General features: G+C 33.1%; 1 protein-coding gene across 1 annotated transcript in view; it reads right to left on the reverse strand.

Moving 5' to 3' along the window:
* Window positions 1-27227, reverse strand: part of LOC140444531 (fatty-acid amide hydrolase 2) — a 79272-nt gene that overhangs the window by 11598 nt on the left and 40447 nt on the right. Inside the window, exons 3-5 of the mRNA XM_072536290.1 lie at window positions 5317-5568; window positions 4032-4411; window positions 752-988 (exon numbers count right to left, since the gene is read on the reverse strand). Coding sequence (XP_072392391.1) covers window positions 752-988; window positions 4032-4411; window positions 5317-5568 — 869 coding nt within the window. The remainder of the gene's footprint in view (window positions 1-751; window positions 989-4031; window positions 4412-5316; window positions 5569-27227) is intronic.

A 27227-nucleotide genomic window follows, 5' to 3' on the forward strand; every position in this document is an offset into this window, starting at 1 on the left:
TAAAAGTGGGCATGCCACACCGAAGCGTTTAGAGACTATTTCTTTATCTATTATATATATTACCTACTGCTAACACTAAGTATTTCAGAGGGATTTTCCATGAGGTTTGTTTGTTGATCCTGGCGGTAGCGTATAGTGGTGAAGCGGCAGGAGGGTTCTCTATGTATCTGTTCGGACAGTTAGGCAGCCCTCAAGATACTAGCAAACCAAACTCAAAGGACAAGGTCAGGTTTTACTGGTTGCAGGTCAGATCGGGTTTTTGAGTAACGAAATTGCGTATAGTGTTATCATGATATGCAATTAGTGAAACCAGAGCGAGCCAAGGGCCACCTTGGGGGAAGCCCTAAGAGGAGAGGAAGCAGGCTCCAAGTACTGTGAGATAGCTCATCAAACTGAGATTCTGGAGCTTGCGAATTAAAATAGAAATCATTGCAGATTATTAATCTATAAACGGCCGTTAACGACAGCACAGGTTCCTACAGCCATAAAGAATACTGCTAAGGTCACTAATTAACGTAAGAGGCAACAGGCAACTAATGGGATGGAATGAGAGATGAAGAGCCATTAACTCCTGTAGTGATTTTTTCCCAAGTTAAATATCCATGTTAGTTATCAGTGGATAATAAACTTAGATAAAGAAATAGTCTGTAGGCACTAAACCATCTAACACGTAGATCCTTCCGAATATTTCAAAAATGTCCAGCAATATATGTTTATTTATTAATAATAACAAAAAAAAACATTCACTTACTTGTACCAAATAATGATATTTGTCATCCCCATACTGGCATCCTCCCTTTTCGGCCAGACACGTAACGATGCCGATAAAAGTGTGTTCGGACATTTGGAATACCCACTTGACGAGTTCCCACCACGGGTTAATTGATCCTTCCATGTCGGCGAGGTGTTGTTCGAATGATGGTCCGTTGGGCGATTTCATGTTGGCGAACCACATAGCTCCGCTCTTGGCGAATTTTTTATAGTTTACCTAAAAATAGGGAAAATATTACTGGTATATTAAAGAAGGAGGTATAAATGTAGCAGATTAGCTGGGAAAAACACAAGACGACATGAGTCTCGAACCTTCTGAAAACAATAACAAAGAAAACCAAAATTAAATAGAAGGGAGTGTAAATAATGTTCTAATCCACAAAACATCTCGGAAACCTCTTCTATTACAATGAAATAGGAAAAAGACAGTTTATAACTGACTGTGCTGTCTCAGTAACTCATGAGTGAGCTTATCTGCATGTTGTGCCGACTACCAATACAAACTGAAAACCAAAACAGATTCTTAGGTCTTCTCTAGGAAGGCAATGACAAATCACTGAGTACTATTAGCTTACTACAGGTCTTCTACATCTCAAAACAATCAAAATTATTTCTGGCTGTTATACAGTGATGAGTGCCTTACCACCCGGCAAAATAGCGGAAAGGATAGAAGACAGATTAAGTTGTGAGATAGTATGAGATAAAGCTAGTTCCTTACGTGGCTATTTCACTTCAGTCATAATTATACGGATGACCTCGAAAATATTTTATTTCAATAATTTCTGATGTTAGAATAAATGATTGAATAAATTAAGATATATTATAGTAAAAAACATTAATTATTAGCGATTTTAAATTATAAATCTTTAAGTTTATTTAATAATAAAAATAACTTAACTGAAATATTTGATTAAACTAAAGGTAGGTATGTTCAATCCGAAAATAATTATTGTGTGTAGAATTGGCGTAATGGTTACAGACGTGGTCTAGTGACAAGAAGATTGGAGGTTCAATTCATACCAAGGATAAAATTTTTGTTTTATTCAATCAAAAAATAATAGAAAATATGATACATATTAGGTAAAAAGTTTTCGAAAAACTCATTATTTACAATTTATTCTTATTCCAATGTTAAAAAATAGAAATACAAAATAATTCAATTTCAGTTTTACAGTCTTCAGTTGTGATTGCAAAATAATCCGGTTAAGACTGTTTAATGCCAAATCCATCACTAAATTCTCAGTGTTAATATAAATTCCTCTGTACAGGTAATGATTTTCAAAACAATTAACAACATTGTAATGGATGCGCGCGAACAGCTGCCTGCTTTACAGCTAACCAAATCATCAACCCATCAAAAATAATAACATACCGAGAAGTGTTTTTGCACGGTAAACAGAAACTTTTTATTGAAAAAACAATTCGTGAAAATGGTTTTAACGGTCGAGGAAAAAGTGCAAATTGTTGTCTGGCATGTGAATGGATTATCAGACATGATTAGACAACAATTTGTAAATATGTTTCCAAATAGGCCGGCTCCAGCACGATCAACAATTCAGTCTATTATACGTATTTTTTTTACTTATGGATCCGTGTTCACTCCAAGAGGAGTTCGTAGACGAAGGGAGGTAAATCCAGATTTGGAACTAAGGGACACTTTAATTTGTGCAAGTATTGAGCAAAATCCTACCCAATCAACATCTCGTCTCGGAGAACAATATGGAATTTCAAGATTTAGAGTAGGTAAAATTTTGAAAAGACATGGATACCGTCCCTATAAACTTCATAAATCCAACGAACTTGACGTATGTTGACCAACGGTATGTTGACTGGGCGGAAATACTTGGAACTTCTGCAAAATCAAATTGTCCCAACCCTTCGTAATTTACCAATACCTTTCGATTCCATATGGTTTCAACACGATGGTTGTCCCGCACATAATTCTCGCATCGTCAGTGAATATCTCAGTGCGACTTTTCCTAATCGATTGATTAGTGGCCACGGAGATATTTTTTGGCCTGCAAGATCACCTGATCTTGCACCTTGTGATTTTTTTATGTGGGGATATATCAAGTCCAAGCTATATGGAATTGAAGACGATAGGCCTAATTCTCTCCAAGAATTAAGAGAAAAGATCTCGGATTCAATGAGAGGTATTAGTCCAGAAACATTAACTAATGTTAGACGAAACTTTTATAATAGATTGGGTTATTGTTCTGCTGCTAATGGAGGCTTATTCGAACATTTATTGTAAATACATTTCATTAGAATAATTTTTTTTATTTTTATAGAATTTCTACCTATTTAAATATTTTTGGAAGTACATTTATTTAGAACGTTCTTTTATGTTTGAAGAATTATTACTTTATTTTCGAAAGTACGACATTGTTTTTTGAATAAGATTTTCATGTTTTACTATAAACACTTCTAATAAAAACTGAAATAAATGTCTAGTGATTTAAAGCAAAACGATATAATATCTGCATAATTTCAAATTTTTAAAAAAGTAAAACTTTCATGTGGGATTTGAACCCTGAGCACCTGCATGAGAACATCGTGACTTGAACTCTGATCCATCAAACTTTTATATTTCTTTAGTGACAGTTTGGGTTATTGTTCTGCTGCTAATGAAGGCTTATTTGAACATATTGTAAATACGTTTATTTACAATATTTTTTTTAATTTTGTAGAATTTTACTTAAGCAAAACGATCTCTGTATAATTTCAAATTATTAAAAAAAAAAAAAAAGAAAACCACATGTGGGTTTTGAACTCTAATCGTCTGCGACGTCTGTGTCGAGTTCTTACCACTAATCCACGAAGGATAGTGATTATTCCGTGACAAGAGTATGAAATCCTCACATCATAGTAGAAATTATTCTTGATTAATAATTTAAAACTTTAGATTAAATAATTACTATTAATTAAATTATTTTATTCACATTTTTGCTTTATTGTGGTCAATCAGTTTTTACTTTATGTGAAATTAAAAAATGGAAATACGTCACACATACGTTACACATAATAATTATGACCGAGGTGATTTAGCTCGAAGCTAACGTCTCGATTTATAATGTTAATTAAAGGTTTCTACCGATTATTTCCCACCTCTACTACTTTCATCTCTTTTTATTTCACAACGTTTTATATTTTCTATCTTTTGCGTTATTTTGCCGGTTCTTAAGGCACTCATCACTGTATATATTTCTAATACCGTTTCTCGCAATAAAATACCCTAAAACTGTAATATTTATACATACCTTAGTAGCTTTAATATTATACGCCTTATCTAAATGTTGACTAATCTTAATAAACAATTCTCGTATCTCCCTAGATACAGGGGACACCATGAAAGACCCACTATCATTGTCCTGATAGAACCACTTGAGCTTTTTCACGTCCACCGGTTCATCCAATTTCAACTTGCTGCTCTCTGGTCCCGAGATCACTTTGAGAAGAGGTAGTAGGTCCTCGGCTCGGCGACACATTGGACCGAGGCCCAGGAAGCGATTCTGTTCTTCCGTTACTGGTTCTGGATACTGGCCGTGGTTGGGCACTACACCGGGCGATGGTTTGTGCCCGAAGATGCCGTTGAAGAATGATGGCATACGGATGGATCCGCCAATATCAGATCCAATTCCTGGAAATAATTTGAAAGTATTTATTAATTTTATAAATGGTTTACATATTCAAAATCTTCTTACATGATTTTTTACCAGGTAAGTAAGATAAATACGACTGGCATATACGAGCCTCTTCCCATATCAGTTGGCCCAACGTTAGATTGATAAGAAAATTAAATTTTGGAGAAGAAAAATAAAAGCGCAAAAATATTTTATAACGTAATGAAAACTATTAATTAAACAGAATAATAATGTGAAAGTTTACCACTGAGTTCCTCATCATCAGTGGCATTACAGCTCGTTATGAGCCAAAGCCTTTTTCAGAACAATCTTCCATTCGCTCCTGTCTCTGGCAACTCTTCTCCATGCTTTAACTCCGATGGATTTTAGATCATCCTCTATGTTATCTTGATACCTAAGTTTTGGTCTTCCTCTGGCTCGTCTTCCCACTGGTTCTCTTCGGTCGAAAATTTTTCTGATCGTTGCATCTTCATCTCGCCTAATTACATGTCCTATCCATTGAAGGCGTGCTAATTTAATACATTTTACAACGTCAGGTTCCCCAAAACTTCTGTATAACTCAAAGTTGTAGCGCCTACGCCACAAATCCTGTTCTTGGACTCCTCCATATATTTTCCTTAGAATTTTTCTCTCGAAACGTTTAAGCAATTCTTGGTCGTTCTATGTAAGTGACCACGTTTCTGACCCGTATGTTAACACTGGCCTAATTATTATGGAGGGGCACTATTTCATTTCAATACTATTTTTGTTAATAACCAAAATTATATTTATCTCTAAGTCTTGCAATAGCAGAATATTTAGAAAGAGATAATAAAATCGCGTAGGCACTGTACCTAATTCTAAATTACATATGACCATTACTTTTGAGCTATTAACATTTGCTAGTGAATACAGATCTTACCAAAGGCAGTTATGGCAGCCGCCTGGGCACACCCTTCTCCACCAGATGATCCGCCGACGATGCGATTAACGTCGTAGGGATTGTTGGATCGTCCGTGGACGTTGTTGGCACTTTCCCACCACATACAAAGTTCGGAAACATTGGTCAAAGCAATAGGAATGGCACCGGCGTTCTTTAATCTTGCAACAACTTTGGCATCGTCTCCGGCAATGATGTGTTTCCGTTTGACTAGACCAGAACTGTGGATCATTCCTGAAATAAAAACAATGTATAAGACACGTATGTTCTAATTGGTATAGATAGATAGATACGTTTATTGACAATTTTTACATAGTAAACACTACATGTCATGTCACAATATAAATAAGTCACTTATGTATACATAGGAAATTACTAAGAAATAATACAAGAGCACATAATTATAACATATACAGTAAAAAATAGACATATAAAAATATAAAAAAACAATTCAGTTAGGTGTAAAATAGTTTTCATAAAAACGCCCACACTAGGAGCTCAAACAAACAAATTCCTGTATACTATAGAAACAGTGTTCCAGCAAAAAGTGTTTTGCTAATTTATAAAGTTGTTTAGAATTCATTGCCTTAATATCAATATTTTTGTTCAAGTTTAAAAAACAATTATACAGATTATTATCTATTGTATTAAGTGTAACACACAATCTGGAATATGGTATAATGTCTGATGTTGATGATCATGTGTTTTTACATCTTGTATATTATTATGAACAGTAAACAAACTTTCAAATATAGATATATATATATATTGTTATGCTATTTAAATTGTATTATATTGCTTACTTAGGAAAAATCCTGTCTATATTTATTAAATGAACTACTCTCCAATTAATCACAATAAATCAGCATTAATTAATTACAATCTCAGGCTATTTAAATTGTACGATTTACCTTTGATCGTGGATTCAAAATATTTTCCAATTGGCGTCCTAATCGGGATAGGTAATATGACCTGAATAAAATACATAGAATTTCAACTGAACTATATGTGAGATGTCCTTTATTTTAATGAAATTTTATATAACAATCAATCCTGTAATATTTGCAATATACTAACTTTAAATATATGAGAAGTTGTTTTCTATCATGGACCCAAATGTTATTTTACATTGATTTTTAATATGTGTTATAACTAAGGTCTTTTTATAATTCCTTTTTTTTAAGTGATCGCAAAATTAACTGTCTCTATTATTTATTCAATTTATTTAATTAATAAATGAAAATCACACTCCGGTTCTAATGAAATTTGACTGACCTTTCCTTCTCTGCCGTTGCAATTCTATGGCCACGCCACAACAAAAAAATCCTTTCTCTGCTTCTGCTCCTATTGTGGTCCAGATGACGTACACCTTTCTCCTATCTGTCCTTGTATCTCCAAATGTTTCCGGCTTCGTCTGCTATTAATATTCTTATGCCCTTTGGTTTTCTATCTCTCTGTACCCCGTTCCTCACACTGGTCAGCTTTTACACCGCAAATAAACACACCCGGTAAATTACGTCTTCGGGACTTCAAACAAACACAAATCACAAAGCTCCTTCCTTCTTGGACGACGAAAACTGACTAACTAACCTTTTTTTCTCTCTCCTATCTCATAGCCAAAATCAACCTCCTTGCATTCAAAAATTGACCAATAAAAATCATCCACCTCTTGTGACGTATATCGTTACCACCCAACTCTCTCTATAAAACGTCATTCGGGTTATTCCAGAAAACAAACTTCTTTAATTATTCTAACTAAATCTATCTGCTTTACAAATATTTCTTACTAATAGCTACAAACGATACCTGTTTCTCAATTCAATGTCTTTTGTTAATAAACTTTTACCGATATAATCTTTCGGGGAGAAAACCACCGCAAATCCCGGTCTATTGTTCAACACTTTCTATATACACTTTTATTCCGGGTAAAACCATTCCACAATAATCGACTTATTTAAATTTCTTATCGATAATATTTGAAAGTCTTGTCTCTGAGGCCTAATGAACAATTCTTCGAACAACTTAAAATACATATTTTGTCTTATACAGGATGTTTGAAAATTCATATGCCCGTGTCTTTATGAAATATCAATAATTTTAATTTTTATTTAAGTAATAAAATTTGTATATCGGTTTTTTATTGCTTATGGACATTCAAAAGTACAACAATATATATATATATATATATATATATATATATATATATATATATATATATATATATATATATATATATATATATATATAAATATATATATTGAAGGTAAAGGAAGAATGCCATATTCTTTAATAAGAGCGTAGGCGCAAAATTTCGGGCCAATGCTTTTTAAATGCATTCATTTTTTTCGAATCCTGAGAAAACTAACAAATATTTTTGAAAAATTTAAACACATAATAGAAGATTACATTATTACCGAGGGCCGAAAGTCCCTTAGAATAAACAAAAAATTTTTTTGAATGAGATATTTGAAATTAAAAATCACACTAAATTTTCTCTTTTTTTTTTCACCCCTGTAACTTATTAAAATAAACATTATAGAAGTTTTCAGGGACTTTCGGCCCTCAGTAATAATGTATTCTTTTATTCTGCGTTTAAAATTTTCAAAAATACTTATTAGTTTTCTCAGGATTCGAAAAAAATGAATGCATTTAAAAAGCATTGACCCGAAATTTTGCGTCTACGCTCTTAAACAAGGGTTTGCAGCTGACGCGATATTCTGCTGAGTCAATAATTCGGATTGCACGTTGTTGCACGTTGAGCCGTTTAGACGTTACAAGCTAAGTGTGCTTTTAGCAATACGTCGCCATCTTTGTTTTTTGTGTCTACGTGTTTGTTGGCCCCTTCCTTATATGGTTTCGGTGACGGTTGGTCGGTAATGTAGATCCAATGCTTACCGATATTGGATGACGTCACACTGTCTGGCCCAACCGCCCCATACTCTGCTGATACTCTGATAGAGATTTAAGAAATTAAAGTGGGAAGTTTACCATCAAATTGTCCAAGTAGCCCAGTCTGGTTATGCAAAAATCATCGATTCCACGGCAAAATTTTTCGCAGATATCTGAAGCTTTTAAGACATAGGTGGGGGTTACTAGATGACGAATAGATGAAAAAGTACTTGTATTTTTACATTGCGTTTTTTTTTTAAACAATAATTTATGGTCACAATTTGATTTTTTGTCTAAAAGTTTTTTCCCTTATATTTTACATAAACAATATAATTTATATCATTTTTTTATATCAAGAATATATTTATTTTTCCGTTTTTTAAATTAAAATTGATAAATAATTTTCGGAGATATTTGCAAAAAAGCAGTTTTTTTGCACTAATTTATAAATTTTATTAATTTTTTTATTAATAAAATACATTTGGACATCGAGGAATTACCTTTAACAAAAAGAGAAATCAAAAGATTTCTACTTGGCGAAACCGAATTCAAATCTTAACCACTGTGTTTCCTAAAATTTGCGAAACAAACAGCTGGATGAATTACTCGGCAAGGGAATCTAAAATTGCATTCCACAAGCCGTCCATCCTAGTCAAAATTCGTAGTGAATTCAGTTTCTCGTACTTCCAACGAAGTAAATAACAAAACAGAATGACGGTATTAGATTTTTGTTTTGATAAAGTGCAGCAACAACCGTTGATACGTATTTCGACCTCCTTAAGTCTCTTCAGAACGGTATAGCCACTGCTCTATAGCAGTGGCTATACCGTTCTGAAGAGACTTAAGGAGGTCGAAATACGTATCAACGGTTGTTGCTGCACTTTATCAAAACAAAAATCTAATACCGTCATTCTGAATTACCTTTAAATTTGTGCGAAATCTCCCCCCGATCGGTCAAATAGTTTAAAAGTTTAGTAAAAATTTATTTATCCCTGAGGCTAAATATTTAAACTATTGAACTTGCTCTATTAATGATGCTAGACACATTTAGCAAATTTCATAGGATTCTTTAAGACTTAAACTATCTCAGATGTTAAATGCATATTGCGTTTTCATTGTAAGTTTTCTTTCGCTATTCGATCTATTACAACGCCAATAAAGTAGAACACGTTTTACACAGAATACACATTTTCGCTGGTTTACTAAATTTATATGTACGTATTATTTACAATGTGTGAATAAACTTTTAACTTTATACAAAGCCTCCTCAACAGATAATCACTTAATTTTAACGAGTTTTTTTTTTGTTTTCGTGGATGTCATGACGTGTGGTATCCTTCTAATTGATGCTGACCTTTTTGAGATTTAATGATCAGGAATTGTATTGTGTTATAGCGTCGTGGTGATTAACAAAACAAGTTTTATATACGATGCATAAATTTTTCCAATTTCCTCGTCGACTTTGATATAAATTAATACAAAATAGTTGTTAGTGTTGGAAAATGACCTTGTTATATATTATTAAGTACTATAATTTGTTTTAATTATTTATTTTCGAGGCATCAACTTATGTCATTATCGATACCATTTTTTTACAAAAAATTGTGCCAATTAACAAACTTAATCATAGACCGCTTAGTAGCTTAATAGAATAGAATTTATTAAGTCAATATACTGTAACGTTTTTAAATAAAACGAGCGGTTCGAATTTATATAAATATATTTATTTATAAATTTACAGCACGAAAATATCTTATCGACTGACTTAACTCATAGAAGGTATGTTTATATATAAAAGTAATTATGTACTAGAACATTCTGGAGTATCCCACGTCTAATTCGCCTATAGGACGGGCCGATCCCTCCCGCGGTCCATACATCGCTGGAAATTCCTAGTCGCTTTCGAGATGCAACCGTTACACGGGCCACGTCGAATGCTTGTTCGTAACAATACAATAATAGTTTTGTTTTTGACAAGTCAAACCAATAGTGACAATTTTTACATACATACATATAAAATTTTGCGAATTTAAACATTACAAACAGATATTTAATATTAACAATTTAAGAAGCGTCAAACACACTAAGTCAAAATATAAAAACATGAAATATCGCCATAATAGGCAAATACCCTGACCAAACTAGTACGATTGTGTAAAAGCTGTACTTAGGTAGGTACTCCATTTTTGAATAGAAACAATGTTTCAAAAAGTGTGATTCGATTTTAAGCTTAAACGATAATAAGTAAAGACTTTTTACTTCATCTGGCAAAAAGTTTTTCAAATCAACATCAGTCGAATTTTTTATGCTCTTTGTCAACCTAAAACGTTGTGCTCTAATAGCATCTCTAGATCTTGTATCGTGATCATGAAAGTTGAGTTAAACTTACCTTTGTTGACATGAATTTCAATCAGCATCTTGTATATATATATATATATATATATATATATATATATATATATTATTGCGATATTTAAAGTCTTGGTGCGCCAAGCAATAATTAGCTAATTAATTTTTTTGATTAATTAAAATTATTTAAATGATATGATTATGACTCTATCACAATTTTTTTATTCTTTTATCTCAGGGTTAAATTCGTGCTTCAATATCTATGCTATTACATGTGAAAGGTAAGGTCCAAAGAATACCGGAATAATAAAAAACACATATGATCTAACACTATATATTGAAATAAAAATAATGAAATAATTCACACTCAAAAGTTTTCAATAAACAAATCTCATATAATGATTCTCAAAATTTTGTTCTACGTACGTGAACAATCAAAATTAACGATACAAACAATATTAATTGAAATCTCAAAATCCCAAACTATTCTAACTCTCCTAATCAAAATATTTATATCCTTTCTAAATTAAGTGTAAAAATTGTGTTATCAATAAAAGAAAAAACTGCAGAAAACAAAAATATCTCTCTCTGATGATGAGTGGTCCAAATCCTTGTTCCTTGTAGACTATATTATCTCCTCTCAACCGCTCCCTATGTAATCAGCAATCTTGCAACAGATTGTTGCAAGTATATCGTCCTTAATGATCTCCTTCAAAAGCACAAATCATTCAAATTATGATAGCCTTTCTCCTCTCGATAAACTGAATCTCTCGTTGGCCCGAGTGAAAAATGACTCTTGGAATATCTTCTCTTTACGATAAACTGAATCTCTCGTTGGCCTGAACAGTGACTCTTGGAATATAAGTAGAAAAATATGACTTACAATATTTTGCTGCTTCAGCTTCTGTCAGATACACTAACTCCACAAAAACTCACTAACATTCAACACTACTGCTTGCTACTTCTCGGGAACCGCCAGAGAACAATCACTGTTCGTCTTACAGACTTGGAAAACCAACTGATTATCTTTTCTTCTCCTAAATCTAGCTAAACTTTCATTCCTACATACCTATCCCATCTTTTTCAATCTCCGCCAGTCAAAACTCGTCACAATTCCCCCATTTTTTCATTTCGATAACAAACAAATTTTTACCTATAATTATAAAATTTCCTAAAACTTATTTACAAATAATATTTTTCTATAATTCTTAAAAACTAACAAAAACCTCTTTCTACAATCTCTTCTATTGTCTTTAATCACTGCATTAATGTATTTGGAAAACCCGGTTCAATTGTCTTTGGATTTCACTTAAAATTATGCGGGTCACTCAAGTATAACAAAAAAATAATTTATGCATAGCTTACATTTTGTTTAATACAGGTAATCCAAGAATTTAAAAACTTTCCTTCTTCGAAATGTTTGTTGGTTATTATCCTACTTATCTGAATTATTTTAATGTTTTTGAACTTTGAAATATTTTAATCAACCCAATATTTTTCTCGATTTTACATATCATAACAATATATATATATATATATATATATATATATATATATATATATATATATATATATATATATATATATCTGGACTTCTTGTTACTTCGTATAGATGTCGCTGCTAGCGTACCTGGCTGTTATTTTGGTTATAATGACCAAATACTAGACTGCATTTCATTTCAGTTGAACTTCCACAAGTGTTCCTGATGATGAGTTGAATAACTCGAAACACGTGTAGAGCAATGGTGGAGTTCCTATTGAAATTAAATGCAATCTTTTACTTTCATATATATATATATATATATATATATATATATATATATATATATATATATATATATATATATATATATATATATATATAGGGTGAAGGTAGTGGCATAATACCTAAATCCAGAAATAAAAATTTGCAGTGTGCCCTATACTCTGCTCATGTAAGTATTCTCACTCCTCTTTTTTGTAGTTTAAAAATTCGATCTGCGTGACAAGAATTACCCCAAGCAGTTATTCCGTACCGTAGATGTATATGGAATAGTGCAAAGTAGCACATTCTAAGGGTACTTTTAGGAATCATATAAACTAAGTTGCGTATTAAAGATATACTTGTAGCAAGTCTAGAACTCAAGTAATCTGTATGAACCCTCCAATCTAAATTATCATCTAGAAAGATTCCTAATAGTTTAACACTATTTCTTGAGTACCTCCAATCGGAACTAAAAATCAAATTCTGATTTTTCTCTTCATTTAGCTTCAGCCCATTATGTAAAAACCAGTTTTTTGCTTTCTGGGTATCACTATCTATTTTAATTTTTAAATTATACCGATTAATATCACTATTAATGAGAATCATCTCCGAAACAAACACATTTTATACGAAAAGTATAGTGAAATAAATCGTTCAGATAAATAAGAAACAAACTGGATCCTAATATCGAACATTGAGGAACGCCATATTCGACAGTGTGAAACTCAGAATAGCTGTTATTATGAAAAACTGCCTGTTTTCTATTTGTTAAGTATGATTTAAATAGATTAAGAGTGTTTCTCCTAAAGTACATTCATTTACCAAATTCCCATCAGTAAACATGAGCACGTGTTGATATTCGCCGTCTCATTCGTCAAGAGGCTATTAAATATAATTAATTACCTTAGACCAGACAGATTCTCATGTTACAGATCCCAACTTTCCAGCATTTTAAATTCAAATTATATCGTGTTGATTTTTAAAATAATATATTGTGTTATATTTCTGTTATAGTCATTGTTAAGTTATTTACTGGTCGTGTTATTTTTTAGAGTTTAGTTTAATTGTGATATAATGATTAAATTTCAAGAAATTCTTACACTAACAGTTTCAAAAGTAAATATTTTTAAAAATCATATGATACATAGGTCGTACATCAGTACGACCCTGTTTGGCTTGCACGTGGTTCTATTGACGATTGGGAATTTGTAAAATGAATACGGTTTAATACAGTATTTATGCATTTTTTCCAACAGTAATTCATGCGAAACACAGTCAAAAGCTTTGGATAAGCCACACAATATCAAAAACACAAAATGACCGTCCTCCAAGTCATCAACTATACCTTTCACAATTTTCTGTATAGCTAGTGTAGTGCTACACTTTTTTCTAAAGCCATATTGATTACAGTGAAGTATTTTGTGTTTTTCTAGATATTCTATCAAAAGAACATTTAAAATACTCTCAAAAATTTGGCCGAAAATGGGAATGACACCAATTTAGCTCAACAACCTAGCAAAGGTACATATTATCCTTACAATTTTGAAACAGGAAGTGGTACGTCACTTTGCGTGTTACAATTACATAAGGGTTAGAATAGATGACTGTAAATAAAAATAAAATAACATCAAAGTAGTTTTAATAAATTTATTTATAAATAGTTATTTAATGACACAAATAATAAAAAATTTATTCAATACATAATTTAAAGACATTGAGCAATTTTTAATAAATATATTTTTAAAATTTTAAGCATCAACGATTTTTTTTTTTGAGATAACATGAATGGAATATTTTTGGATTAGTCACTCCACAGCAACGTTCAAAAATATAATTACAAATAAAATTTAAAATATATTTTTGTCACAGCGAATTATCTGATTATTTCTTATACCTACTTAAAAAAGATACATGAGAGTTTAAAATTAATGGAAATATTATTAAAGTTGATGTCAAAGGTCAAGAGCGAAGATAGACAGTAAAAATATAATCTATTGACTATGTAATATACCACTTTATTTAACAAATCCCGCACCTGACTCAATAAATGAGTCATCGAATGTCTTCGATTTGGTATCAAAAGACGCTTTAGTTCCCGCAATAACTAATTCCGTCTTCTGGATTTGGATTGTTTTTTGAGGCCTCTCAATAGCTACTAGTCACCGAAAAACCACTTAGAAAGAATACGGTTCGTACAGAAACAACTCGAAATGCTTGTGCTGATCTGAGACTGTGCAGAAGACTTCTATAGTGTATTTTTATGTATGAGAGAGTAATAAAACAATAAATTATGTATGCAAATCCCTAAACTGTTGATACGGGTGACTCAATGAAAAACAGATATTTGTCAACAAGTTTACAGAAGTATATAGGAAAACAATTTTAAATTGAGTATGACCACCAGGTATAAAGGTTGGAGCAGAATAGAATACAATAGTTGTGAGGGTTACTAATCCCTAAATAAGGTTGCCAGTGTCGGAGTGATGGAGGTTAACAGGTACTAATGAATTTGCAAGAAATGTAAGATGTTTATTTTATTGGTTATATATAACCAATAAAAGTTTAATAAGTACCTACCTATTTGCAAAATAAAGTTTAATTCTTTAGATAAAATAAAACGTTTTATTTTATCTGAAATGAGTGCATTCCACGAAGTAAGGGTTTCAACAATCAAACATTTAATTCTTTAATTCCAGGAATCTACGACAGTAATTGACTAGATAATTACCTTCTAAACTTATTCCACAGAAAATGTGATAGTGGGTTTTTCCATTTTGTATATAAGAAGGTCCAAGTGGCGTATTCAAAATTCTTAACAGTTCACTAAAAGTAGGTACTTCAGTTGCAAGGTGCAGTTTATTGTGTATACTAGTGTTATGGAAAATTTGGAAGTGCCGTGTAAACGCCGAAAAATTGGTCCTCTAACAGTTAATGAAAAAACATTAATATTTAATTGTTTTAAATCATTTACAGACAACCGATGTGAAAGTGTTGATGAGACCGTTGAGTTAGTTAGCAGTACACTTGGTGTTGGGAAATCTACGATTTACAGAGTTATTAAAGAAGAGAAATGTGGTAGTTTTCAAATGCCACGTAATGCTCCAGGGAAACCAAAATTTCAAATAGAATATCATTTTAAAGAAGGACTTCGACGGAAAGTGCATGAATTCTTCTTTAGACAAGAATTTCCAACATTGGATAAAGTTCTTGTCTCAGTTCGAGATGATAAGGATTACCCAGAAATGAGTCGAAGTACGTTATGGAAACTTTTAAAAGAAATAGGCTTCCGCTGGAAAAAGAATCCCAGAAAGTCTATTTTATTAGAAAGAAGCGATATTGTCATATGGAGAAGACATTTTCTAAGAACCATAAAGGAAATGAGAAACCAAAAAAGAAAAATATTTTATCTTGATGAAACATGGATCAACGAGGGTCATACACCAAATAAATTTTGGCAGGATGAAACTGTTACAAGTCAAAGGCACGCTTTTGTAAATAACTTATCTACTGGTTTAAACCCACCATCAGGAAAGGGACGCAGGCTGATAATAGTACACATTGGCAGTTCAGACGGTTTTATTGAAGGTGGTTTATTAACTTTTGAATCAACTCGTACCGGTGACTACCATGAAGACATGAACGCTGATGTCTTTCAAGAATGGTTCGAACAAATGATAGATCTTCTTCCTAAGAACTGTGTAATAGTAATGGATAATGCAAGTTATCACTCCAGACTTATAGAAGGACTGCCCATAACCAAGTGGTTAAAAAAAGACTTGCAGAATTGGCTGAGTTCAAAAAATATTACGTACCATACCGGATCTATAAGAAAGGAACTTTATTCGTTGTGTGCCCTTCATAAAGAAAAATTTAAAAAATACGAAATTGATGAAATTGCCAAAAATCGTGGAATGACAGTACTTAGATCCCCACCATATCATTGTGAATTAAACCCGATTGAACTGGTATGGGCACAGATAAAGAGTCAAGTTTCAAGAAAAAATACCACTTTTAAAATTCATGATGTTTTTGGAGGCCGTAAATAATGTAAAACCTGAAAACTGGGAAAAGGCAGTAAATCACACTATTAAAGAAGAGGAAAAAATGTGGAAGCTGGACAATATTACTGATAAAATGATCGAGCCAGTTATTATAAATCTTGGTTCTGAAAGTTCATCTTCTGAATCTGATTTGGATTTGTAACAAGTAGCTGTAAGTTTTATATTAATATTTTTATTCATCTATTTAACATACCTTAGACGGTTTTAAAAACTCTTTTTCTATTTTGTAATTTTTAAAAATTACAAAAAATGTGAATTTTTTAAAACCCTTTTTAATGTAGGCCAGTCAGTTCTAATATAGTGTGTGATAAAAGAGGTCACTTTTATTTACATACACATAACACTTTATAACACTGAAATAATTCATTTATTTTTTACAATTATTCAAAGTAATTTTTCAATTAATCTTGAGCACGCCCATGGAGTGGTCGGAGCTACCAGTTAAAATTATGCTAATTACTCTCTCGTTCATAAAAATAAATTATAACTAAGTAGGACACCGCATAGATAGATTTCATGGGAAAGTTCTTATCCTCGGTACGGAGCGTCCCAATAGCTTATAAGGAGCGTTCTATAGATGTAAAGTCTGAATGAGGAATTAAGGCAACGATAGAGACTCGCTTACCTATTTCCTCTTCATCTAGAACACATTGCCGAGAGAAGAAGTATCCGGAATATTCTTTGGCGTCTTCTCGTTTATCAGAAAAATCTATTTCGACCTCCAGTGTTATTATTGAGACGACTAAAGACGGGTCAATCCACTTCTGCTGCATCGCGGGAGCACAGCGAACAAAAAACAGTGACAAAATACACAAAATTACGTTGACCTACAGCGCAAACAATTTAATGGTGACCGTTTCTTAATCTCCGATGCAATGAATGGCGGAGTTTTCGGTTTCCGTTGTCGGTCACGTTCAGTCGCTGAACTCTGTTGAGCATGACTGTCCTTAGATCACTGAGAAGACTAGGTGTGGAGAGGTTCCTGAAGTACGAAGGAAATGGTGATCTAAAAGTAACGGGTGTTTTTTTAGAGGTATAGAACTTTAAAGTGGAATAAAACAAAGATTATTTTTTATATGAACAGGAAATTAACTTTATTTGAAACATAATTTTTTGACATTATATTTTAAATATGATTTCTGGCATATGACCACCAAGGCTGGCTCTGACGTAGTCTAATCTGGAGGTCCAATTTTTGACGACTTTTTCCACTATTTGTGGCCGTATATCGGCAATAACGCGGCGAATGTTGTCCTCCAGTTCGTCAATCGTTTCAGGCTTATTAGCATAGACTAGCGACTTCACATAACCCCACAGAAAATATTCTAACGGTGTTAAATCGCACGACCTTGGAGGCCAATTCACGGGTCCTAAACGCGAGATTATGCGGTTACCAAACGTTTCCCTCAATAAATCCATTGTGGCACGAGTTGTGTGACATGTTGCGCCGTCTTGCTGAAACCACAGCTCCTGCACATTATGGTTGTTCAATTCAGGAATAAAAAAAGTCAGTAATCATGACTCTATAGCGGTCACCATTGACTGTAACGTTCTGGCCAGTATTGTTTTTAAAGAAGTACGGACCAATGATTCCACCAGCCCACAAAGCACACCAAACAGTCAATTTTTCTGGATATAGTGGTTTCTCAACATACACTTGAGGATTATCTTCACTCCAAATACGGCAGTTTTGTTTGTTGACGTAGCCATTTAACCAAAAGTGAGCTTCGTCGCTAAACAAAATTCGCATATGAAAGTCGGGATCAACGGCAATTTCGTTTTGGGCCCATTCACCGAATCTACGCCTTGCTAGGTGATCGTGTGGCTTTAATTCCTGCACGAGTTGAATTTTGTAAGCACGCAAACCAAGATCTTTTCGCAAAATCTTCCATAAAGTGTATGGACACATATCCAACTGCTGTGCACGATGGCGTATAGACTGATTCGGGTCTTCCACTATACTGCGCTCAACAGCAGCAACAACATCTTCTTTACGCACTGTATGACGTCTCTGTGGATGCGTATTATCATTAAGAGTGAACGTGGTGCGAAAACGTTCCACAGTTAATCGAATTAATTGCTCTGATGGGCGAATATGTATACTATAAAATGGACGTAGTGCGCGATACGTATTCCGAACAGAACTATGATTTTCAAAATAAATTTGCACAATTTGAAAGCGTTGTTCAGGCGTCAGTCTATTCATATTGAAATGTCAAACTAAAGTAAATAATAATCACCTGACAGCTGTCAAAATGGCCGCCCCTTAAAAACGTGTTGCCAACTTCTATTTCTATACCTCTAAAAAAAACACCCGTTAGTATAGACATTTGCTTCTATTGCTTTCGGTCTCGATCATCTTGAATCCAGTTGTGTTGGATGCACTTGACGTCGCATCAAGGGGAGCAAGATATACTATATGGTCAACAGAAAGTTCAGACAGAAGAAACTACTACCAGCACACTTAAATATGCCATTCTTATACTATAGAAATAACACCATAAAAGATCTTGTTGTTTCTTGAAAATTTACATCCGAAATAAAAACGTTTTAATACTATTTTTTAATACATAAAATCGATCCCTTTTTTAATGAACTCTGATTGATTGTTTGATGCAGCATTAAGTATTCTCAATTATTATAATAGTAAAAACATTGGTACTTAAAACTTTTGCTCTTGACAAAAAATATAATTAGGTGACCAGTAATTCCAATTGTCGTAATAGTCTATTTCCCACGAACAATCAATACTAATGAATGAGTCAGTAAAATTACACGAACATTTTGCAATCAACGTTTCGAGTTGGTTTTAATGAATAATGGTCTTATTAAACGTTCGTTAGTGAATCAATTATTGCTTTTAATAAAAATCCACCAGCTAGATCGTTAAAATAATGAAGCTGTTCGAAATAAAAATTATTCCTTGACTATATTCAATTTCCTAGTTTAAATCGGTTATTATATTATTGGATCTTTAGAGCATTGAAATATTGGAGTTTTTAATGCAGGCTTAAGCTATTTAGAAGCTTGTTTACTCCTCGACCTAACCGAATCTTTTATGCACAACCCTTATTACGTTTTATGTACCTACTATGTACTATGTGTAATACGTCGGTCAATAAGTCCAGGGTCTAACCATGAGATGGCGACTCTAATGAATTTTCCATTTGACATTTCGGTGGTCCTAACCTTCAAAAGCGTACTGTCAAAATGTCCATGTCAGTCGAATTATTATTTACCGATTTGCAGTGTTTAAAGTGACGCTACTTTTGTGATTTTTATAAATAATGGACCCAAAGCAATTTCGTGTATTGATTTATCACTGTTATTTGATAGGAAAAAATCGTTAAAACTGAGCAATGGCTCAAAAATTACAACCATTAAACGATAATTTGATGAATTCAAACGCGGTCGTACCGACACCAATAATGCTGGGCGCCCCGGAAGGCCAAATGATGCAGTTATTCACGAAAACATCGAAAAAATGCTAAAAATTATTATGGTAAACCGCAAAGTAAAGTTGCAAGAGATACTTACTAGATAGTTGACACTCTAAAGTTAACAAATGGTAGAATTTTGACTAGTATACATAAAAATTTGGGTATGAGGAAGCTGTTTTCCAAATATGTGCCGCATTTTCTCACACCAGAGCAAAAACAACAACGAATTGATGAATCTAGGCGCTGTTTTGACATATTTAATCGGAATAAGTCGGAGTTTTTGCATCGGTATGTCACAATGGATGAAACATGGATCCATCACTTCACTCCGGAATCAAGTCGGCAGTCATCTAAGTGGACAGCACCCAGATAAAGCAGGAAGCAAGGTTTATTAGATATCTGGGAATAGATATAACTATTTAATGAGATGTTGAAAAAGAAGTAGGACAACAAAGTTTAAAAGCAAGTAAGGCGGAGGGATCTTTTAATGACACAATCTGGAAGAACAAACACCTAAAGACACAAAAAGCAAGAGTCTATAAAGCAGCAATTAGACCTGTATTAACATACACGGCGGAGACAAGACCTGGCACATCTAAAACGAGACGACTACTAGAAACAACAGAGATGAAAATACTTCGACGAATATAAGGGAAAAGTCTGTTGGATAGGAAGAGAAGCGAAAATATAAGAAGAGCATGCAATATAGAAGACATAAATGGATGGTTCACAAAACGGAAACAGGAGTGGAACTAACACAATAGTAAAATGGCAGAGGATAGGATAGTACGAATGGCACATAAGTCATCAACAGGACGAAGAAGTATTGGCATACCAAGAAAAAGATGGTGCGATAATTTAAACAATTTAGGAGGCTAATATTGAAGAAGAAACATGCTTTAAATCCTACATACAAGAAGGAAGAAGAAGACTACTTGAAACATGGAGAAATAATCAACTGCGACTACTATAGAGGTTTATCGGAACGTTTGAAGATCGAAATTACAAAAAAGCCTCATTTGTTCCCACAAAAATTGTTGTGTCACCAAGACAATCCACCGTGTAATCCAGATCTGGCTCCCAGTGATTACCACCAATTTTCCGATCTAAAAAAATGCTACGTGGCAAGACAGGAAGTAATCGCCGAAACTGAAGCCTATTTTAAAGGCAAAGATAAATCATTTTACAAGAGCGGCATCGAAAAATTAGAAAAGCGTTGGAATGAGTGTATCGCCACTAAAGGAGATTATTTTGATGAATAAAGAATGATTTTTGTACAAAAATGATGTTTTATTAGTTAGGCCCGGGACTCACCGACGAGTTATGATGATTAAATGCCTTATTCAGTGAAGGCTCGTGATATTTGAGTTTGAGAGGCGCAAAAATCTAATTAAGAATTTTTTTTAATGCTAATTTAAAAATTTACAGCCTCCAAATAACGATCCCGGTAATTATTTAGTAAGCCGGAACGCCTCAAAAATGCCCAATTTTTTGTGGACTTCGCCGAAAAAGTGAAAAAAACCTCAAATTTTAATGTTTTCTTTGCTTTAAACTAGTAAAAGTGCCAAAATAATCAAAAAATACAGAAAAAATAACAAAAAAAGTATTATGAATAAAAAAAATTACATAAAACGCAAAGAAAAGTATATATACATGTCTTAATAACAAAAACATGACTAAAACATATTAAATATCACTGCTTTTTACTGTTAAATTATAAAAAATGCGTAAAATTGTTAAAAGTAATCAAGATTTTTAATATTTCAAAACAATATGGCGGCCAAAATTTTTATTTTTCATAAGAAAACATGATAATAAACGTAAAGTAAAGTAACCAAATCTAACCTGACCCTTGTAAAAAAGGTATAATTTTCAGTTAAAAGTAGGTAATAATAAAATGTTATTATTTTAAGGTAAATTTTTATTTTTCATTAGAAAACATAATTTTGAATAACTATGGCAACACTGGTTAAAATTACCCTTCTTGACCATAAGAAACAGTTGTCATTCCTGTCATTTCTTGTTGTTTCATGGTAAATAATGGCGGTGGCTTTTAAAAATCGGGCATATTTTAAATGGAAATTACATAAAAAAGAACGTTTTCCACCGAACAAAAATCATTGCACAATCATTAGTCAGTGAAGCAGAATTCATTGATATAAATTTCATTTCCGTAGACATCGTTCCGGCTTATTACACTAGTACCACGATCCCTAAGCTATTAAGGGTGATTTCCAAAACGAACCGAAACATATAGATGTAGTATCTATTATCATCCCCCTTACTATTTAACATTATACTGGACTCCGTACTAATAAAGGTAACCTCAATGGAAGAATTTAATAGGATCAACAAACAGTTTAATGATTTAGATCATTGGTTAGAAATTAATTTCTAACTAATGACAAGTTGTGACGACACGACAAACCCACCGATCAGTGTGACCTCGAGCTAATCTTGAGAATTAACGTAGTACAGTTTTGTCGATCTAAGTGTAGTCAGCAATTGACAGCGGCGATAAAGACCTTTCATTTGAAACATTTAATAACATAATACAAAGAACGTTGATCCTGTTTAAAATACCAAAATTCATCAAATTATTTAATACAAATCGTATGTAAACACGATCTAACTAATGCTCGATGCACACTTACAAACTTTAAAAATCTGTCTAATTGAAGTTATATAACAACAAAAAAAAAAAAAAAAAAATTGAAGAAGAAAAAAAAAAAAAACAAAAATTGGAATATCGCGGACATATTACACGTGGAGAGAAATACACCTTGCTCCAACTGATCATGCAGGGAAAGATCCAAGGAAAGAGAAGCATAGGGAGGCGTAGAATGTCATGGCTGCGCAACCTGAGAGAGTGGTACGGATGTACATCAAATGAACTTTTCAGAGCAGCCGTCTCAAAAGTTCGAATAGCTATGATGATTGCCGACCTCCGCCGCGGAGATGGCACTTGAAGAAGAAGAACAACTCAAAAGGAATAGCTTAAGATTTGGTAAATGTTTCTATTTTAATTTTTTATCAAGTTATGGAACTTTTAATATCACGCTCTGAGGCGGACGATTGCGGGCGCGCGTAAACCGCGCGTTAATCAATTTTCAATCAATTCAATCTTGGCAAAAAATTAACATATACACATTTACCAAAGCTATAAATGTTTTAAATTGTTCTAGAACTTTCATTAACCAAATTTCCAACGTTTATGGCTAACGAAAATTTTAACTATACACTGCTAGAACTTTTTTATTGTTTTTCACGAAAACTTTACCAAACGCCATCTTGCTACCCTAAAAAAATCGAATCTACGCACCAAAAAACACAAACAACGATTGAAAATCTATATTACATTAAAAACGATATAAAAATAGCACCTGCTTGCTCTGAAATCTTTCTAAAGTAAAATTGTATGTTATTTCAAGAAATCACATTAAATAGCTATTAAGTTCTATTTGAAATATTTATTTTTAGAATATTTTCTATAAATTACACAAATAAGATTCTGCAATTTTATAAAATTATATAACAGATGCAGTATATTTATAAGTCATCAAAAGTATTTATAGATTTCAATGACTAAGCGGTATTTTGAATAATAGATCGATCAAATAGAATAAAAGCGCAAACTACTCCAGAAAGTGCATAAAAATCCATAACACTGGTGTCTCTTGGAAAAATATGTACATACATAGAAAATCATCACACACCAAGAGATAAATCAAATCATAATATCAATATTAAAAAGGGAATCATTAAATCCTTATACGATAAAGCCAAAATTACTCGTTCTAACGAAAATTAGTTCTTAGAGGAGAAACATCTGTTAACATATGTTTTATTAAAAAATTATTATCCTTTATCATTTATAACTAAGGAATTTTCAAGAATCGACCAAAAGGAACAGAACAAACTCAGGTTTAATTTAACTAAAAATATATTCTAAATAAATAAAATAACAAAATAAAATTGTATCCGAGATAATAATATGTACAGTATTAGTCAAGCGTTATTCCGAGGAACGGCTATATCGATGACTTGATGACCCACTGTTTAATACCTACCAAAAGTAAAATACAATTAATGTCATAAAATCTGAACGATAACTACGATGTATTTATACACACCGGCGAAGACACTAAAGGACGGATCAAAGGAAGAGATGAAACGGGCAATCAACAATCGGTCCGGCGAGAAACGGACAGCGACTAATCATTGCTTAGTCGTAGGAAAAAATAGGTCTGTCTCAGATAAATAGTCTAAGACCGGGTACGGAAGTGCCACTAGATCAACACTAGCAGAAGCGGTTGGCGTTCAGTTAATACCCTAGGACCAGTGGAGTTGTTATCAGATCAAAACTTTGACGGAACTCCGGGCTGGTGGCCTCCAGTCAATACCCAGAGGCAAGGTTGAATTCCCACTAGATCAGTACTCTAGCGGAACTCGACTCCTCTAGTGCGTGTCGATGGAGAAGAAACTTTTGGTGGGAGTACGTGTGTACGGAGCGCTGACGGGACGGATGCGATGCACATCATTACACCTCCTTCTCTTTGGGAAAAAAAAGTAGCATACATTTTTTTTTGTAAACTGGAGCCTACAACAACAATAGCTCATCAACGGTATGGTCTTTGTCAGTTAGGAGAACTGTTCTTGTCCAGTCCATTCTCCAACTGTCACAGTCATAGAGCAAGAATAAGGAAACGTAACATCTAATCATTCGGATTCTAAATTTCTTTTTTGGGTACACTGGCGGTCAATATTTGCTCCTAAATATTTTATAGAACAATATGTTCTATTATTTGTTTCTTGGCATACACGTAAATTATTGTGTACGTGTCTACGTTCTCCTGTACGTACATTTGTAAGCCAAAGACTCAACTATTTAAATAATGGACTTTACTCAAATAAAAGGCAGATATCGAGCACAGTTTTTTCGTAAATCTTCTTTAAGTACTTTTGTTCTCAAATCATCTTCAGGGGCCTCTGAAATAAGCTAAGAAACGGTTTTTCAAATGAAGGAAAATTAGTTAACTTCGAAAAAACTCGAGCTTAATGGTTGCTACAAAATGTTTATATAACGTTTTAGATTTACTTCGTAAATGTCAATTAATGTTATCTACATTAAATACAAGTAAAGAGGCAGCACGGGTTCTGGCTATTTTCCCATGTTAAATCCCATAAGAAATCGCTAAGGTCCGTTCTGGTCATTTTTGGCTCATTTTGTGGTGGGGGTAAAACGGCTCGTCCGATCGTGACGTGCAAGGTATCGTCGGAAAGGGGAGGGGTTAAAGAATACGTCAACATAAAAAACAAAGATGACATTAGACTCAGGACGTGACATTCGACTCAGGACGTGATGTTCGACGCAGGACGTGAAATTCGACGTAGGACGTGACATTCGACGCAGGACGTGACATTAGACGTGAAATGATGTAAATGACGTGACATTCGACGCAGGACGTGACATTTGACGTGAAATGTCACTTTAAATGACGTGAATGACGTCTTTGCGTTTGTTTTTTGTAATAACATATTCATTCGCCCATCCTCTTTCATTTACCGATTCATACGTAGTAATTGAACCAATAACAACGAAGATATGATATAGTGCCGTTTTGGCAATGTTGCCATGTTTGATTTTATTGTTGTCATATTCGATATCCCATCCCCTTTCATTTGACGTCTCATACGTCAAAATCGGACCAATAACAACGGGGAATACAATATAGTGCCGTTTTGGCATTGTCTTCCGTATGTTTTTTGTGTTAACGTATTGGATATCCTCTCCTCTTTCATTTAACGTGTTACACGTAGTAATCTAACTAATAACAACAGAGAAAAGATATAGTGCCGTTTTGGCATTGTCTTTGCGTTTGTTTTTTGTTCTAACATATTTATTACCAACTCCCCTTTCCATCGATACCTTGCACGTTGTTGTACGTCCTTTTGGCAATGCCGCCATCTTTGTTTTTTTCGTATTCGTTACCCCCTCTCCTTTCCGACGATACCTTGCACGTCACGATCGGACGAGCCGTTTAACCCCCACCACAAAATGAGCCGAAAATGACCAGAATGGACCTTAGAGATTTCTTATGGGATTTAACATGGGAAAATAGCCAGAACCCGTGCTGATCCTTTACTAATACGTGTTATATACATTAAATAACATCCATTGACATACTGGATAGAGAACATTTTAGATGAAGTAAGTCTAAAACGTTATATAAACATTTTTCATCAACCATCAACTCAGTTCTTTCAAAGTTAACAATTTTTCTTCACTTGAATACATGATTTTATTTAAATAATATTTAATGGATTTACTTCAAATTTAATGTAGGTAGTACATATGATATTTTATACTATTGATATTTTCTTTGTACAGTCTCTAAAGTTGTCTCTAAGTCTCTAATCATGATTAAATACGAATAGAATAAATTAAACTAATTTTAAATTCTCTTTATATACATATAAAAATTTGCTATCGGTCTATTATTGCACGCTTATTATTTAAAGTAAAGTTAATCAGTTCCAAAAAGGACTGAGAGTAGAATTTTCTTTGTTCTAGTCGACATACATGAATTTTTATAAAGTATCTAAATATTGTAAATATACTTTTTGAAAATTAAGCTTTCTTATCACGGGCTATGGACAGAATGCATTAATTGATGCAATGTATCGCGACGAGGTGTGAAAAAATAAAAATAAAAGAAACTCAATGAAACGCAAAATAACGACAGATCGTGCGACCACACACTACGTGGAGTAGTAAACACAGTCCCATGCACATTTCTTAATAAAATAAACTAAATTAAAATAAATATAAAACAAAATGAAATAAAATAAATTAAACTAAAATAAAATACACTAAAATAAAATCGAATCGAATCGAAGAAATCTGGTCGAATCGAATTGCATTGAATTAAAATGAAAGAATTGAATTAAATTAAAAACCATAAAAAAATGGCAAAACGTAAAAATGCCGATAACAGGTCCTGTGAAGAAAATTCTGACTAAAGAAAAACCAAAAATAAAGCAAAGGTGGATGACTGATAAGATCCTTCTTCTCATGGAGAATCGGAGAATAATGAAAGGAAAAAACGAACAAAGGTATAAACAAATACAGAAAGAAATCAAAATAGAAATCAGAATAGCAAAAGAAGATTTTTATAAAAGAAAATGTAAAGAAATAGAGCAATTGCAGGCAAAACATGATATTTTTAATGTACATAAAAAAGTAAAAGAACTTGCAGGTACACAAAAACGTAAGCAGCCAAATACCCTGTATAATGTCAACGGAAACATAATAACAGAACTAGAAGAACAGTTGAAGACATGGAAAAACTATATTGAAGAACTCTTTGCAGATGATAGACAACAATCTGAGCTAAGTAACATACAAGG

Source organism: Diabrotica undecimpunctata, chromosome 1, assembly GCF_040954645.1.
Source record: "Diabrotica undecimpunctata isolate CICGRU chromosome 1, icDiaUnde3, whole genome shotgun sequence".
NCBI classification, from domain to species: domain Eukaryota; kingdom Metazoa; phylum Arthropoda; class Insecta; order Coleoptera; family Chrysomelidae; genus Diabrotica; species Diabrotica undecimpunctata.